At 43.0% G+C, this 14,650-nt stretch overlaps 1 protein-coding gene across 1 annotated transcript in view; it reads left to right on the top strand.

Annotated features, from left to right (window-relative positions):
* The window catches only part of LOC309361312 (putative helicase senataxin), a 48,698-nt gene that overhangs the window by 11,545 nt on the left and 22,503 nt on the right, over positions 1–14,650 (top strand). The window contains exons 8-9 of the mRNA XM_081896202.1: positions 259–351; positions 3,039–3,203. Of these exons, the coding sequence (XP_081752328.1) occupies positions 259–351; positions 3,039–3,203 (258 nt within the window). The remainder of the gene's footprint in view (positions 1–258; positions 352–3,038; positions 3,204–14,650) is intronic.

Here is a 14,650-nt window from a genome sequence, read left to right as displayed (position 1 = left end):
CCCTTCCACTGCTATTCGCTGAATATGTTTGTCATGCTGTTTGAATATTCCCCTTCATGTAGAAAACGATGACATCAGGGAGAACAGTTTCTGTCATCCCCCACACCACCTCCCTGACATGCTAGTTTTCTCTATGTGGGGAACATCATGTGAATGATTATGTGACGGATAGTGTTTCCTCCTGCAGTGAAGAATTGAGCAAATAGACCTCAGCACACTGCTTTTTAAAAGCTATTATGATTTCTCATTGCATTATAGATGGACAGAAGAGAGCCGATTCTCTTTGGAATGGCCCTTCCTACCGTACCTCCTCTTTGATGTTTTGGATGGCCAGGAAGAACAGGAGAGCAAGTAAGTTTTTCATTTATTTGCTTTGTGAATTTGTAGTCGCACTTTTCAAAGTGGCTAGCAGGAGTAAAATAAAGAAACAAAATTTAAAATCCCACATACAGCCAACACTGTTTTTTATGAATTACATTTGTTAGCTGCTTTTTACACAAACAAATCTCAAAGCAACTTAACAGATAAAAACAATGAAAACTTAAAACACAATGTGTAATTTCATACACTTCTATCATGTTGCCTGTTTTCTAAAGTAAAAAGTCCCAAATGCTGCCACCTTTCCTCATAGGGGAGTCACTCCATCCCCCTCATCATTTGGGCTGCCCTTTTCCTGAACCTTTTCCTTTTTGAGGAGGCGACCAAAACTCTACATAGTATTCCAAATGCAGTCTCACTGTAGATTTGTGTAACTGCATTGTGATGTTGGCAGTTTTATTTTTCATTGTTGTTTAGTCGTTTAGTCGTGTCCGACTCTTCGTGACCCCATGGACCAGAGAACGCCAGGCACCTCTGTCCTCCACTGCCTCCCGCAGTTTGGTCAGACTCATGTTTGTAGCTTCAAGAACACTGTCCAACCATCTCGTCCTCTGTCATCCCCTTCTCCTTGTGCCCTCCATCTTTCCCAGTATCAGGGTCTTTTCCAGGGAGTCTTCTCTTCTCATGAGGTGGCCAAAGTACTGGAGCCTCAGCTTCAGGATCTGTCCTTCCAGTGAGCACTCAGGGCTGATTTCCTTCAGAATGGAGAGGTTTGATCTTGCAGTCCATGGGACTCTCCAGAGTCTCCTCCAGCACCATAACTCAAAAGCATCAATTCTTCGGCGATCAGCCTTCTTTATGGTCCAGCTCTCACTTCCATACATCACTATCACTTCCATACATCACTAATTTTTCACTCCTTTCCTAATGTTCCCTAGCATAGCATTTTCACAGCTGCCACACACTGGCCATCTAATCCAGCCCTCAGAAAAAGCTAAAGAGCCCTGCTTAGCCCCCCACCCCAAGGGTCCCTCTCTCATCCTGGAGTAAGGAGCTCATGGCTGGTCTGCAATCTCTTACCATCCCCACCCTGAGCTATGAGAGTTGGGAGTCCCAACAAAAGGTGCACCACCCCTGATTTAGTCCTGAACTCTATTGTAGGACAGGAATGGGGAAACCTGTTTCCCTCCCAGAGGTGCTGTTATAAACCCAGATTGTTGCTGGACTACAGGTATATGGTGTCATCCCTGCTACATTTGAAAGGTCTGCTGTGTGGTGTGGAACTCTGGCTTGGTGGACAATTTGGGTAACTTGTTGTTGTTGTTGTTGTTTAGTCGTGTCCGACTCTTCGTGACCCCATGGACCACAGCACGCCAGGCACTCCTGTCTTCCACCGCCTCCCGCAGTTTGGTCAAACTCATGCTGGTAGCTTCAAGGACACTGTCCAGCCATCTCGTCCTCTGTCATCCCCTTCTCCTTGTGCCCTCCATCTTTCCCAACATCAGGGTCTTTTCCAGGGAGTCTTCTCTTCTCATGAGGTGGCCAAAGTATTGGAGCCTCAGCTTCACGATCTGATCTTTGGGTAACTTACCTGCCACAGATTGATTTGAACAAGAACATAAGAAGAGCTTGCTTGCTGGATCAGGCCAGAATCCCATCAAATCCCCCACCCTGTCCTCACAGTGAGCAACCAGATGTCCCAATGGGAAGGCTGCAGCAATCATGATCTGGTGTTTTCCCACTTTCCACCACAATAAGAGCATGTGGCAGCTTTTGTGGCCATGTTCTCCTTAGCTGTTGGTGGGTGGGCACACTTAAGAGTTTTTTAAAAAGCTAAGATTGTGAAGCAATCTTTGAGGTCATCTAGCACTGTTCAGGGCACAAATATAAGATGGGGGACACCATCTTATATTACTAACAAGGCATTGTTAGTAGTATGTGTCTTAGTAGATCACAAGCTTAACATGAGTCAGCAGTGTGATGCAGCAGCAAAAAAATATAATGATCTTCTAAACTGCATCAACAGAAGTCTAGTGTCCAGATCAAGGAAAGTAATAGTACCACTCTATTCTGCCTTGGTCAAACCACACCTCGAATATGATGTCTCGTACTGGGCACCACAATTTAAGAAGGGTGATGACAAGCTGGAACATGTGCAGAGCAGGGTGACCAAGATGATCAAGGGTCTGGAAACCAAGTTTTATGAGGAACCATTGAGGGAATTTGGTATGTTTAGCCTGGTAAAGAGGAGACTGAGAGGAGATATGACCGTCATCTTCAAATATTTCAAGGGCTGTCACATGGAGGATGGAGCAAGCTTGTTTTCTCCTTCTCTGGAGGGTAGGACTCAAACCAATGGCTTCAGGTTACAATAAAGGAGACTCCAACTATATACCTGGAAGAACTTTCTGACAGTAAGAGCTGCTTGACAGTGAAATGGACTCCCTCAGGTGACTGTGGACTCTCCTTCCTTGGAGGATTTGAAGCAGAGGTTGGATGGCCATCTGTCATGAGTGCTTTAGTTGGAATTCCTGCATTGCAGGGGGGTTGGACTAGATTACCCTTGGGGTCCCTTCCAACTCTACAGTTCTTTGAGTGTATGTCCCAAAAGAACCCTAAGAGAGAGAATCTGTGATAACTTTTAAAATGAGGCACACATCCAAATACAAGGCCTTCAGCTCATCCCTTTCTCCCTCCCCTTCTATTTCTTTCTTGTTCAGTTCCTTCATTAATCTCCAGGAAGTTAAGCTGGTAATAGAATTAATGAAGTTAATTAAAAGCAAAAAGAGAGACGTCAGCTTTCGCAACATTGGGATCATCACCCCATGCAGTGCTCAGAAAAGAAGGATCCTGAGCCAGCTGGAGAAAGAATTTGGAGAAAATAGGTAAGAATTTCACAAGCCTTGAATGGCATTAAAATCCCTTTAACTGGGCCTCTTGATTCAGCAGAGTGTCAGTCAAGTTACTGGAGGTGAAGTTTACTCTCAATTGAATCATGATTAAGTTGTTGAAATACTGCATTCAGTGTGCAATAGGCCCTCCAGATGCTGCTGGACTTCAGGCAGCGATGATGTGGGATACCGCCCAACATCATCTGGAGGACCATGGGTTTCTCATTCCTGGTGTACAAAAGCACTGTAAGTATCCCCCCCGTCTTCCTCCAAAAGTGATGTCGCTTGTGAGGCCTTGCATGCTGCTGAAGTACATCCCAAGCAAATGAGACTACGCTTGTGCGTAGTCATCCCTTGTTAGCCTTATCTCTCACTTCCCTGAACTTATTATTTAATAAAATAAAAACTTCCCTCTGTTGTTTCCCTGTTGCTAAAATGTACGGTACATTGTTGGTTCCCTGGGGCAGGGATCTTCCTTATTTGTTGATGGTAGTCGGTAAAGCGTCTGTATGCTGATAGCTCAGCACAATATCCCTGTGGGATGTAATCCATTGGTGCAGTCAAATGCAACATTCAAAAAGTCAGAAAAGCTAAAGCACAGAATGAACTCAGGCTTGCTAGAGAGGTTAAAAGCAACAAAAAAGGCTTTTATGGGTATGTTCGTAGCAAAAGGACGAACAAAGAAACAGTGGGGTCACTCAGAGGAGAAGATGGTGAAATGCAAACAGGGGACACAGAAAGGGCTGAACTCCTCAATGCCTTCTTTGCCTCAGTCTTCTCCGATAAAGAAAACAATGCCCGACCTGAAGAATTTGGAGCAAATGATTCAGCAGAGGAAACACAGCCCAGAATAACTAAGGAGATAGTACAAGAATACTTGGCTAGTCTAGATGGATTCAAGTCTCCAGGGCCAGATGAACTGCATCCAAGAGTATTAAAAGAACTGGCAGATGTGATCTCAGAACCACTGGCAGTCATCTTTGAGAATTCCTGGAGAACAGGCGAAGTCCTGGCAGACTGGAGGAGGGCAAATGGTGTGCAGGGGGGGCTGGCCGCACCGGGCGCAACACCTGGGGGTTAGGGTGCGCAAATCCACGGGTTAGGGGGCGCAAATTACTTGCCTTGCCCCGGGTGCTGACAACCTACGCTACGCTCAATAGGAGTATAGCATCTAGATCAAGGGAAGTAATAGCGCCACTGTATTCTGCTCTGGTCTGACCTCACCTGGAGTACTGTGTCCAGTTCTGGGCACCACAGTTCAAGAAGGACACTGACAAACTGGAACGTGTCCAGAGGAGGGCAACCAAAATGGTCAAAGGCCTGGAAACGATGCCTTATGAGGAACGGCTAAGGGAGCTGGGCATGTTTAGCCTGGAGAAGAGGAGGTTAAGGGGTGATATGATAGCCATGTTCAAATATATAAAAGCATGTCACATAGAGGAGGGAGAAAGGTTGTTTTCTGTTGCTCCAGAGAAGCGGACACGGAGCAATGGATCCAAACTACAAGAAAGAAGATTCCACCTAAACATTAGGAAGAACTTCCTGACAGTAAGAGCTGTTCGACAGTGGAATTTGTTGGAATTCTGCCTCGGTCAGAGGAATGTGCCATCCCGTAGGCACCGGCTGAATTCCTTGTAGACCTCCCCCTGCGACCTCCCCCGGCAGGAAAACTGGCGAGGTCTCTTATCGGCGATCCTTCCCAGATGTGAGAAGAACACATCATTCCTTCCCTCTCCCCTTGGTATCCCCAGGGAGGGGAAAGAAGCAGACAGAAATCTATTTACATTCTTTTATTTCTGTCTCTTACAGCAGTACAGAGAAACATGTCTGCACTCAACAGCAGTGAGAATAAACTCCACCCATGTACTTCCATTACGGGTCACATGACACACACTGAGCTAACATCCGGTGCTCAGTACAGAATGGACTGCCCCTTTCTTCCCATGGCAACAGTCACAAACATCCTGTCTGGCTTTCCAGCCACCAGCAGCTGACGAAGCTGCTACAGCTTTTGCTTGCTGCCGTATTGGTCCTTTTTGGTAACATACTCCCCCAAAAGTATCAATGCGTGCTGCGAGCAAAGCGTCATCCAGAGAAGAAAACAAACAGTTGTTATACATATAACATTCCCCTGTTGTTTCAGTTCCACCCTTGGAACTACCCACCACTGGTTTCACCAATGTACCTCTCTGGTTGTTTGACTTCCAAGGAATGAGTGCATTTGCATTACCTTGGCTAGCAACTCTCTGTTGTGTCTTTGTCTCTGACTTAGACACAGCTTCAATCTGTCCTCGGTTGTTTACAACAGCAACACATGCAACAGCTAAGTTGGCAAACTCTTGTGAATACCTCTTTGGTGGTACACCCTTTGTTGCTTTCTCAGACCTTCGTATGAGGTGCTGATCTTCTCTGCTTTCTGGTTCAGCCTCTGAACTCTCTGGAGAACCATTACTAAAGGTAATCAGTGGTTCGTCCTCCTCCTCTGAGGGTCTAGCCATTATGTGAGATTTCCTCTCAATGACTGTTTCAACTGAGCTCTTTGAGCTACTACTGTCATCATCAGTACCACTGTAATCAATAAAATCATCATCATCAGAATCATCATCTCCTGTGGGAAATGTGTGAACAATCACTCTCTCCTGTTCAGGAGCACTCTCTAGAAATTTTGTGAGAATCACCTGACCAGACTCAGACAAAATTACTCTGTAGAGACCCTTTTCATATCCCACAAAAATGCCTCTGGCATTCTTTACTCCACCTGGAGCTTCTGTTCTCACATGAGACCCAAAAACCTTGAAATGGGCAACTGAAGGTTTTCTCTGGAACAGTTTCTCAAAAGGAGAACTTCCCAACTCTTTTGAAACCTTCCTCAACCACGTATAAGTATACGACAATAGCGATTCAGCCCAGTACTCATGTGGCAGATGTGAACTAAGCAATTGTGCATGCATCCCCTTTTGCAATTCTTTGTTCACCCTAACAGAGACACCCCTGTTCCATGCTTCTTCGGAAGCAGCAATTTTGTGTCTTATCCCTTTCTTCTGCAGGAACCTCTGGAAATCCTGTAAAAGAAACATTGGCTTCTCATCTGTGAAAAGACAAGCAATGTTAGCATCATGCATATTTTTAACCTTGTCACAAAACTCTTTAAACCTTTCTAAGGCTTCTTTTGGTTTCTCCAAAACATAAATCCAGACAAAATTTGTGAAAGAATCCACACACACAAGGTAATATTTTGCATTGCCTCTAGAAGGTGCTAGAGGACCAATCACATCAGCATACACCCGCTGAAATGCCCTGTCGACCCTTGAGGTCACCTGCTTGGCGTTCTTCTTGGATACACCTGCAAAAGAGATTATGTTAGAATCACAACAATTACATTCCATGTAATCACTTTGATCAAAAGTCAACAAATACAGTCCATCTTTCTCTTTGGCAGTAAGATACAACTCTCCATCTTTGTAGATCTTGCAGCTTTCAGCATCATAGGACAGTTTTAGTCCCTTCTTAGCAATCTGCGAAACGCTTAGCAGATTGAACTTCAACTCTGGAACCTAGTAAACATTGTTTATAGTGAAGTTCAGACTTTCAAGATACACAGTTCCAATCCCGGTCGTTTCCAGCTCCTGACCGTTGGCTTGTTGCACAGCGAAGCTTTGCTTCTTAAACGTTGAAAATAGTCCTCTGTGTGGACACATATGAACCGTCGCTCCCGTGTCCAGAACGAAGAAGTTCCCCGCTTCTAGTGTGGCTTTTAGCGACATCATAACCTTTGCAGGCTTCGCCTGTGACGTGGTATGACTTTTGCCTGACGCCTCAGACTTTGTAGAGCTCCCTTTGGCTCCTTTGTGCTGACGCGGCTTCTTACAGCTCCGCTGAAGATGCCCAGTTTGTCCACAATTGTAACATCGGACAACGTTGAAAGCTACAGCATTTTCTCCAGTAGTTACAACAGTGGGGGCGTTAGAACTCCGTTCTTCCCTCCCCCTGTCTTTTACCTCCAGTGCTGCAAGTCTGTCATGTTCATTAAGCACAACCGCATACACCCTCTCCGCGGTTAACTGTGCCGCCGGTAGGGATCCAAGCTGACTGGCAACCGTTTTGTAAGTCCGATTCAGGCTGTTTATCACCATGAAGCAAAACACTTCCTCCTGCAGACGGAAATTACGTTCCACCATCTGTTGCCGCAGATATTTCATTTCCGTCAGGTGCGCTTGAACATCTCCATCAGGCGCAAGCCTCAGATTGGTCAGCTTCTCAAAGTACAGCAACGCTGAAGAACCAGCATCTCTCTGATGTGTCCTTCGCAGCGTGTCCCAAACCTCTTGTGCGTATTGTAAATCCTGAATATGCACAAGCTGGGAATCTGAAACACACAGAATTATAGCCGTCCTGGCCTTCACATTCTGTGACTCCCAAGCACGCGTTGGTGCTGCAGGGATGGGGTTCTCAATCACCCCAAACAGTCTCTGACTCTGCAACAGGGCCTTCATCTTAATAGACCAAGATGAGTAATTGTCATTAGTTAGGGGGGTGGAAAAGGCAGGGCTCCCCCCTTCTTGGGATCCATTTTGAGTCCTTGCCTTTGCTCTCACTCTCAAGCCTGCTAAAATCCAATAGCTGGTTGTTTATGCTCTTGGCACCTGGCAGCTCTAACGCTAGCTGCTTTGGAAAGTCCCCTTCCAATAGTTCGTGAGATACTGTAGCCAAAACAAAAGCGTTGTTTTCGCCTCTCTCAGGCACAGCCTTTCAGTCCAACCCACTTCTGGTAGATTTCTACTGCTCTGACGGGCGTTGCTTAGCAACTGTGCATTCCTTTCTTGTACAGGAAACCACAAGAATCTCTGGAATGCAAGCCTTCTCTCTCGGAGCTGTTTTTCCCAAACGCTGCTCCCGTGAACCAGAGAATAACTCAATCTGCATTCACACTTCTAGCCCGAAATTCTCATACCTTGGGGCTCCGTGGCTTGGCTGTCTCTTCGTCTGTTCAGCTTCTGGCTGTAGGCAGACTTATCTTCTTTCCGTAGGGCAGAGGATCAACCTCTCATTGCAGAGTTCGACGGAGGGACGAAAACCAGCAGCTCTGCTACCATTGTTGGAATTCTGCCTCGGTCAGAGGAATGTGCCATCCCGTAGGCACCGGCTGAATTCCTTGTAGACCTCCCCCTGCGACTCCCGGCAGGAAAACTGGCGAGGTCTCTTATCGGCGATCCTTCCCAGATGTGAGAAGAACACACCATTCCTTCCCTCTCCCCTTGGTATCCCCAGGGAGGGGAAAGAAGCAGACAGAAATCTATTTACATTCTTTTATTTCTGTCTCTTACAGCAGTACAGAGAAACATGTCTGCACTCAACAGCAGTGAGAATAAACTCCACCCATGTACTTCCAGTACGGGTCACATGACACACACTGAGCTAACATCCGGTGCTCAGTACAGAATGGACTGCCCCTTTCTTCCCATGGCAACAGTCACAAACATCCTGTCTGGCTTTCCAGCTACCAGCAGCTGACGAAGCTGCTACAGCTTTTGCTTGCTGCCGCATTGGTCCTTTTTGGTAACAGAATTTGCTGCCAAGGAGTGTGGTGGAGTCTCCTTCTTTGGAGGTCTTTAAGCAGAGGCTTGACAACCATATGTCAGGAGTGCTCTGATGGTGTTTCCTGCTTGGCAGGGGGTTGGACTCGATGGCCCTTGTGGTCTCTTCCAACTCTATGATTCTGTGATTCTATAATAGATCTGTGTCTTCTAGTTGCATCCATTCTTTAATCCAGCAAAGTGCAGCAGCTTCAAAATAGATTTTTAAATCTGGCGGGGAAAATCCCCCTCTTTCTTTAGAATCCGTAACTAATTTATATTTAATTCTGGGTTTCCTCCCCTGCCAGATAAATCTAGAGAGTGCTTTTTGCCATTCTTTAAAGCATTTTGCATTATCTATAATTGGGAGGGCTTGAAACAGGAAGAGCATCTTTGGCAGCACATTCATCTTAATCACAGAAATCCGGCCCATTAATGACAATTTTAAATTTGACCATATCTCCAAATCTCTCTTAATTTCATTCCATAATTTCTCATAATTATCTTTGTACAAGTTCAGATTTTTCCCAGACAGGTTCACGCCCAAATATTTAACTTTTTTCACAAAATCTAGGCCCGTTTTTTCTTGTAATAGTTTCCTTTCTTCATTATCCAGATTTTTCTCAATTACTTTAGTCTTGCTCTTGTTTAATTTAAATCCTGCTACCTGACCAGACTCTTGTATCAGCTTCAGTGCTTTGACTGCACTGGAATCTGGATCTTGTAATGTCAGAACTAGATCATCAGCAAAGGCTTTTAATTTATATTGTTTCGAACCTACTGTAATACCTTTGACTTGTTCATCTTTTCTAATCATAGACCTCCAGGACTGAAATAAACAGCAGAGGGGAAAGTGGGCACCCTTGCCTGGTTCCTTTCTCAATTCTAATTTTCTCTGAAACCACATTATTTACAATAATTTTGGCTTTTTGTTCTAGATAGATCGCTTTAATACCATTTAAAAAATCATGACCTATCCCCATACTCTCTAAATTATGTAACATAAAACTCCAAGAAACATTGTCAAAGGCTTTCTGTGCATCAATAAACATTAACATTGCTTTACAACTCTTTCTTGCTTCTAACTTTTCCAAAATATCTACAACATTTCTAATGTTGTCTTTCATATGTCTTCCAGGCAGAAATCCTGCCTGGTCTTTATGAATATACTCAGATAAAACCTTCTTTAGCCTGTTGGCCAGTATGTTTGCAAAAACTTTATAATCCACATTGAGTAGGGAGATTGGTCTGTAGTTTTTAACATTGGATCTATCTTGACCCTGTTTAGGAATCAGAGTAATATAAGCATGCTTCCAGGTTTCAGGTGCTTTGCCCCCTCCCAAAATCAAATTAGATACTTCTACCAGAGGTTGAATGAGCCAGTCTTTCAATGTCTTATAATATTTCGCTGATAGACCATCAGGTCCTGGTGTCTTGCCAAGTTGCATTGAATTTATTGCCTATTCCACTTCCTGGTTTGTAATTAAACCTTTTAGTAGATTCTTTTTATCCTCCGGAATCTGTTGCAACCCATTAGTCTTTATAAATTGCTCGATTTCCCTTATATCTTCTTTATCCTTTTTATACAGTTGTTTATAATATTTGTAAAAGCATTTTCTAATGTCTGCAGGGTTCTCTACAGATTTTCCTTCTGCATCAATGTTTGTAATAGTACTTTGTTTTTGTCTCTTCTTTAGTTGCCAGGCTAATAATTTCCCACATTTATTTGCAGATTCAAAATTTCTTTGTCTCATCCTTCTTATCTTCCATTCAATTTCTTGATTTACTAACTGTGAATATTGAACCTGTAGGGCTTTAATTTCTTTTTGGATCTGCAAATTCTTTGGGTTTCCTCTAAGCTTCTTCTCTTTATCGTTTAGTTGTTCCATAATTTTATCTTTTGTCTCATTCTGTGACTTTCTCCTAATTGTGTTTTGTTGTATCAGAAACCCTCTCATTACCGCTTTGCTGGCCTCCCGAATAACCCTTATTTCCGTTCCTTGATTCATATTAAGTTCAAAATAATCCTTTAGGGTTTTTTGGGCCTTATTAACAATTAATGAACTTCTCAACAGATCATCATTCAGTTGCCATCTGAAGGAGCCTCCCCAGGGCATTTTCCAACAGGTTGCGGAACAACTCCAGGCGTGCCTGGAGGATGTGGACCATTTGGATCCCTTCCATTTGCGATTCAGGCTTCATCATGGGACTGAAACTGCCTTGGTCGTGCTGGTTGAAGATCTCCGGCGGGCTAGGGACAGAGGTGAAAGCTGTTTCCTAGTTCTGCTGGATCTCTCAGCGGCGTTTGATACCATCAACCATAACATCCTTCTGGACCGTCTTGAGGGGCTGGGAGCTGGGGGCACTGTTAGACAGTGATTCCTCTCCTTCCTCCTGGGCCGTGTTCAGAAAGTGGAGTTAGGGGATGGATGTTCCGTCCTCTCCCCCATGTTTTCTAACATCTATCTAAAGCCTCTGGGAGAGATCATCAGGGGGTTTGGGCTATGTGTTCATCAGTATGCGAATGTTACCCAGCTCTACCTCTCTTCCAAATCAGAACCAGTGAAGGCAGTGAAGGTCTTGTGTGAGTGTCTGGAGGTGATTGCAGGATGGGTGGCGGCTAACAGATTGAGGCTGAATCCTGACAAGACAGAAGTACTGTTTTGGGGAGACAGGGGGCAGGTGGGTGTGGAGGACTCCCTGGTTCTGAATGGGGCAACTGTGCCCCTGAAGGACCAGATCCACAGCCTGGGAGTCATTTTGAACTCACAGCTGTCCATGGAGGCGCAGGTCAATTCTGTGTCCAGGGCAGCTGTCTACCAGCTCCACTTGGTACACAGGCTGAGACCCTACCTGAGCACGGACTGTCTCGCCAGAGTGGTGCATGCTCTAGTTATCTCCCGCTTGAACCATTGCAATGCGCTCTACATGGGGCTACCTTTGAAGGTGACCCGGAAACTGCAATTAATCCAGAATGCGGCAGCTAGACTGGTGACTGGGAGTGGCCACCAGGAGCATATAACACCAGTCTTTTTTTCTTTCTTTTTTTCGAATTTTTTTATTAACAATTTCAACATAGCAAATTATCAAAACAAATCATATTCCTTATTCCCCCCCCCATTTTTTCCCTCCCACCTCCCCAACAAACCCTCCCTCCCCCCTACGACTTCCCTCAGCTCCTCTCTGATTTCTCATCCAGTGTTAACTTTCGCATATTATAAAACTGTATACATCCTTATATTATCTATCTTCTATGTTATCCATCAATAAAATTGTGTATGTTTATTCAAAACCTGCCAGGGAGTCCAATTCATCTTGTTGTTTTTTTAGGTAATTTGTAAAAGGTTCCCATTCTTCTTTGAAGTCACAGTTGTCCTTGTCTCGTAGTTTGCATGTCAATTTCGCCAGTTCTGCATAGTTCACCAGTTTCTCTTGCCACTGTTCTTTTGTCAGGATTTCCTCATTCTTCCATCCTTGTGCAATCAAGACTCTTGCCGCTGTTGTCACATACATAAATAAGTTATTTCTTTTCCTTGGCAGGTCTTTCCCTACAATCCTTCTGGTTTTACAAATGTTAATTTAAACATTTTCTTCAACTCATTATATATCATTTCCCCAAAATTTTTAATTTCTCTACATTTCCACCGCATTTGGTAAAAAGAGCCAGTGTGGTGTAGTGGTTAAAAGCGGTAGTCTCGTAATCTGGTGAACCGGGTTCGCTTCCCTGCTCCTCCACCTGCAGCTGCTGGGTGACCTTGGGCCAGTCACACTTCTCTGAAGTCTCTCAGCCCCACTCACCTCACAGAGTGTTTGTTGTGGGGGAGGAAGGGAAAGGAGATTGTTGGCCGCTTTGAGACTCCTTAAAGGGAGTGAAAGGCGGGATATCAAATCCAAACTCTTCTTCTTCTTCTATTTCTTTACACTTCCAGCATACATTCTTTACACATTCCAGCATATAAAACTTCCAGTTTTATACATTCCTGCAATCTGTACTGGTGTTATATACCATCTATACACCACTTTCATATAATTTTCTTTCGAAAGAGAAAAGTCTGTAAATTTTAAATCTATTCTCCACAATTTAACCCAATCTTCAAATTGTATATTATGTCCTATGTCTTGTGCCCATTTGATCATGACCGATTTCACCTCATCTTTTGTTTCCCATTCTAGCAGAATACTATATGCACCTTTCAGCAACTTCACTTTTCCTTCCTTTTGAAATCTAGAAGTAGTATAACTAAATCCTTTCTTGTTGTCTTCTTTGTATATCTTGTGTAATTGCCTGTAATGTAACCAACTCTGAAAATGATCTTTTGTTTCCTCATACTCTTTTAGCTTCCATTTTCCTTCTCGGTCCTTTAGTAAATCACTGTATGTAAGCCATTTTCCTTTTTTACCAAGTGGCTTGGGCAGCAAAGCTTCAAGTGCTGAGAGCCACCAAGATGTCTTCTGTTCTATTAAATCTTTATATCTCTCCCAAACCCTCATTAATGATTTCCTAATTATATGATTATAAAATCCTTTATGTACTTTTCCTTTGCCATACCATAGATATGCATGCCATCCGAATCTATTATCATGACCTTCCAAATCCAATGCTTCTTGCTTTTCCAGCTTTATCCAGTCCCTAATCCATACCAAACATGCAGCCTCATAATACAATTTAAGGTATGGGAGGGCAGGCCAAACCGCCTCTTTCTTTTGTATCTGTAAGTAACTTATACTTTATCCTTGGCCTTTTGCCCCCCCCCCCCCGATAAACTTTGAAATTTCCTTCTGCCATTTTTTAAGGCAATCATCTTTTACCATTACTGGGACTGACTGGAACAGAAATAGCATTTTTGGCAAAACATTCATTTTTACCGCTACTATTTTTCCTAGCAGGGAGAGGTTCCTTCTGCTCCATAATTCTAAATTTCTTTTTATCTCGAGCCACACTTTTTCATAATTATCTTTGTAAATATTTATGTTTCTTGATGTTAACCATATCTTGATGTTAACCTTTTTATGGACCTCTATCTCGATATTTTGCTCCAACTCTTTTTTCTCTTCTTCCTTCAAACTTTTGACTAATAATTTAATTTTATTCCTATTTACTTTAAATCCTGCCACTTCCCCAAATTTTGAATCTTTTCTATAACTCCAGGGAGAGAATTTTTTGGACACACACACACACACACACACACACACACATATATATATAATGAATATTTATTAGCATTTTCTATAATAAAACAAAAACAAAAATATACAAAAAATAACAAACATACAAAAATACAAAACTTAAAAAACAATTAAAAACACATAAAATTTCAATTACTTGTTTTCTTTTAACTTATTTCTCAGACCTCCTCACATCTCCCCTTCTTGTATTCCAATTCAAATTATTAGCTCAGCAAATCCTTATTACTTATTTCTCAACTTTAACTTTATAATTTATTTTAACATATTATTATTTTACTTTTTCTCTTTCATCCATTTCCTCAATTTATTTTTGCTAACCTTATTTTCATTTAATTTAATTCATTTTAAAAACCAATTTTACCTTATCCAAACTTAAACATCAATACTTATACATCAATACTCATTCTTAGAACATTTTTTCTAAGATCGACCAAAATTCCCTTCCACGAATTTCCCAGTTTTCATACCAATAACAAACAAAATAAGAACAGAATAAATTGTAATTATGTACCCTTTGGATTCCCAAACTCCACCCCCCCTTTCCCGGTTTCAGCCCCCAATAAATGTCCATCAGTCTTGATCTACTATCAGCCTGGAGATCTCACATCCAAGGCTCTTGATTCTCTCTCAATTCCTCTCTGTCGGTCTTTTTGATAGTCCTTAATATTGAACACCAAACCT

The sequence above is a fragment of the Podarcis melisellensis genome (assembly GCF_964234715.1).
Source record: "Podarcis melisellensis genome assembly, chromosome: W".
In the NCBI taxonomy this organism is placed as follows: domain Eukaryota; kingdom Metazoa; phylum Chordata; class Lepidosauria; order Squamata; family Lacertidae; genus Podarcis; species Podarcis melisellensis.
Note: the sequence above shows the minus strand (reverse complement) of the source record. Positions and strands in the feature narration are given on the sequence as shown.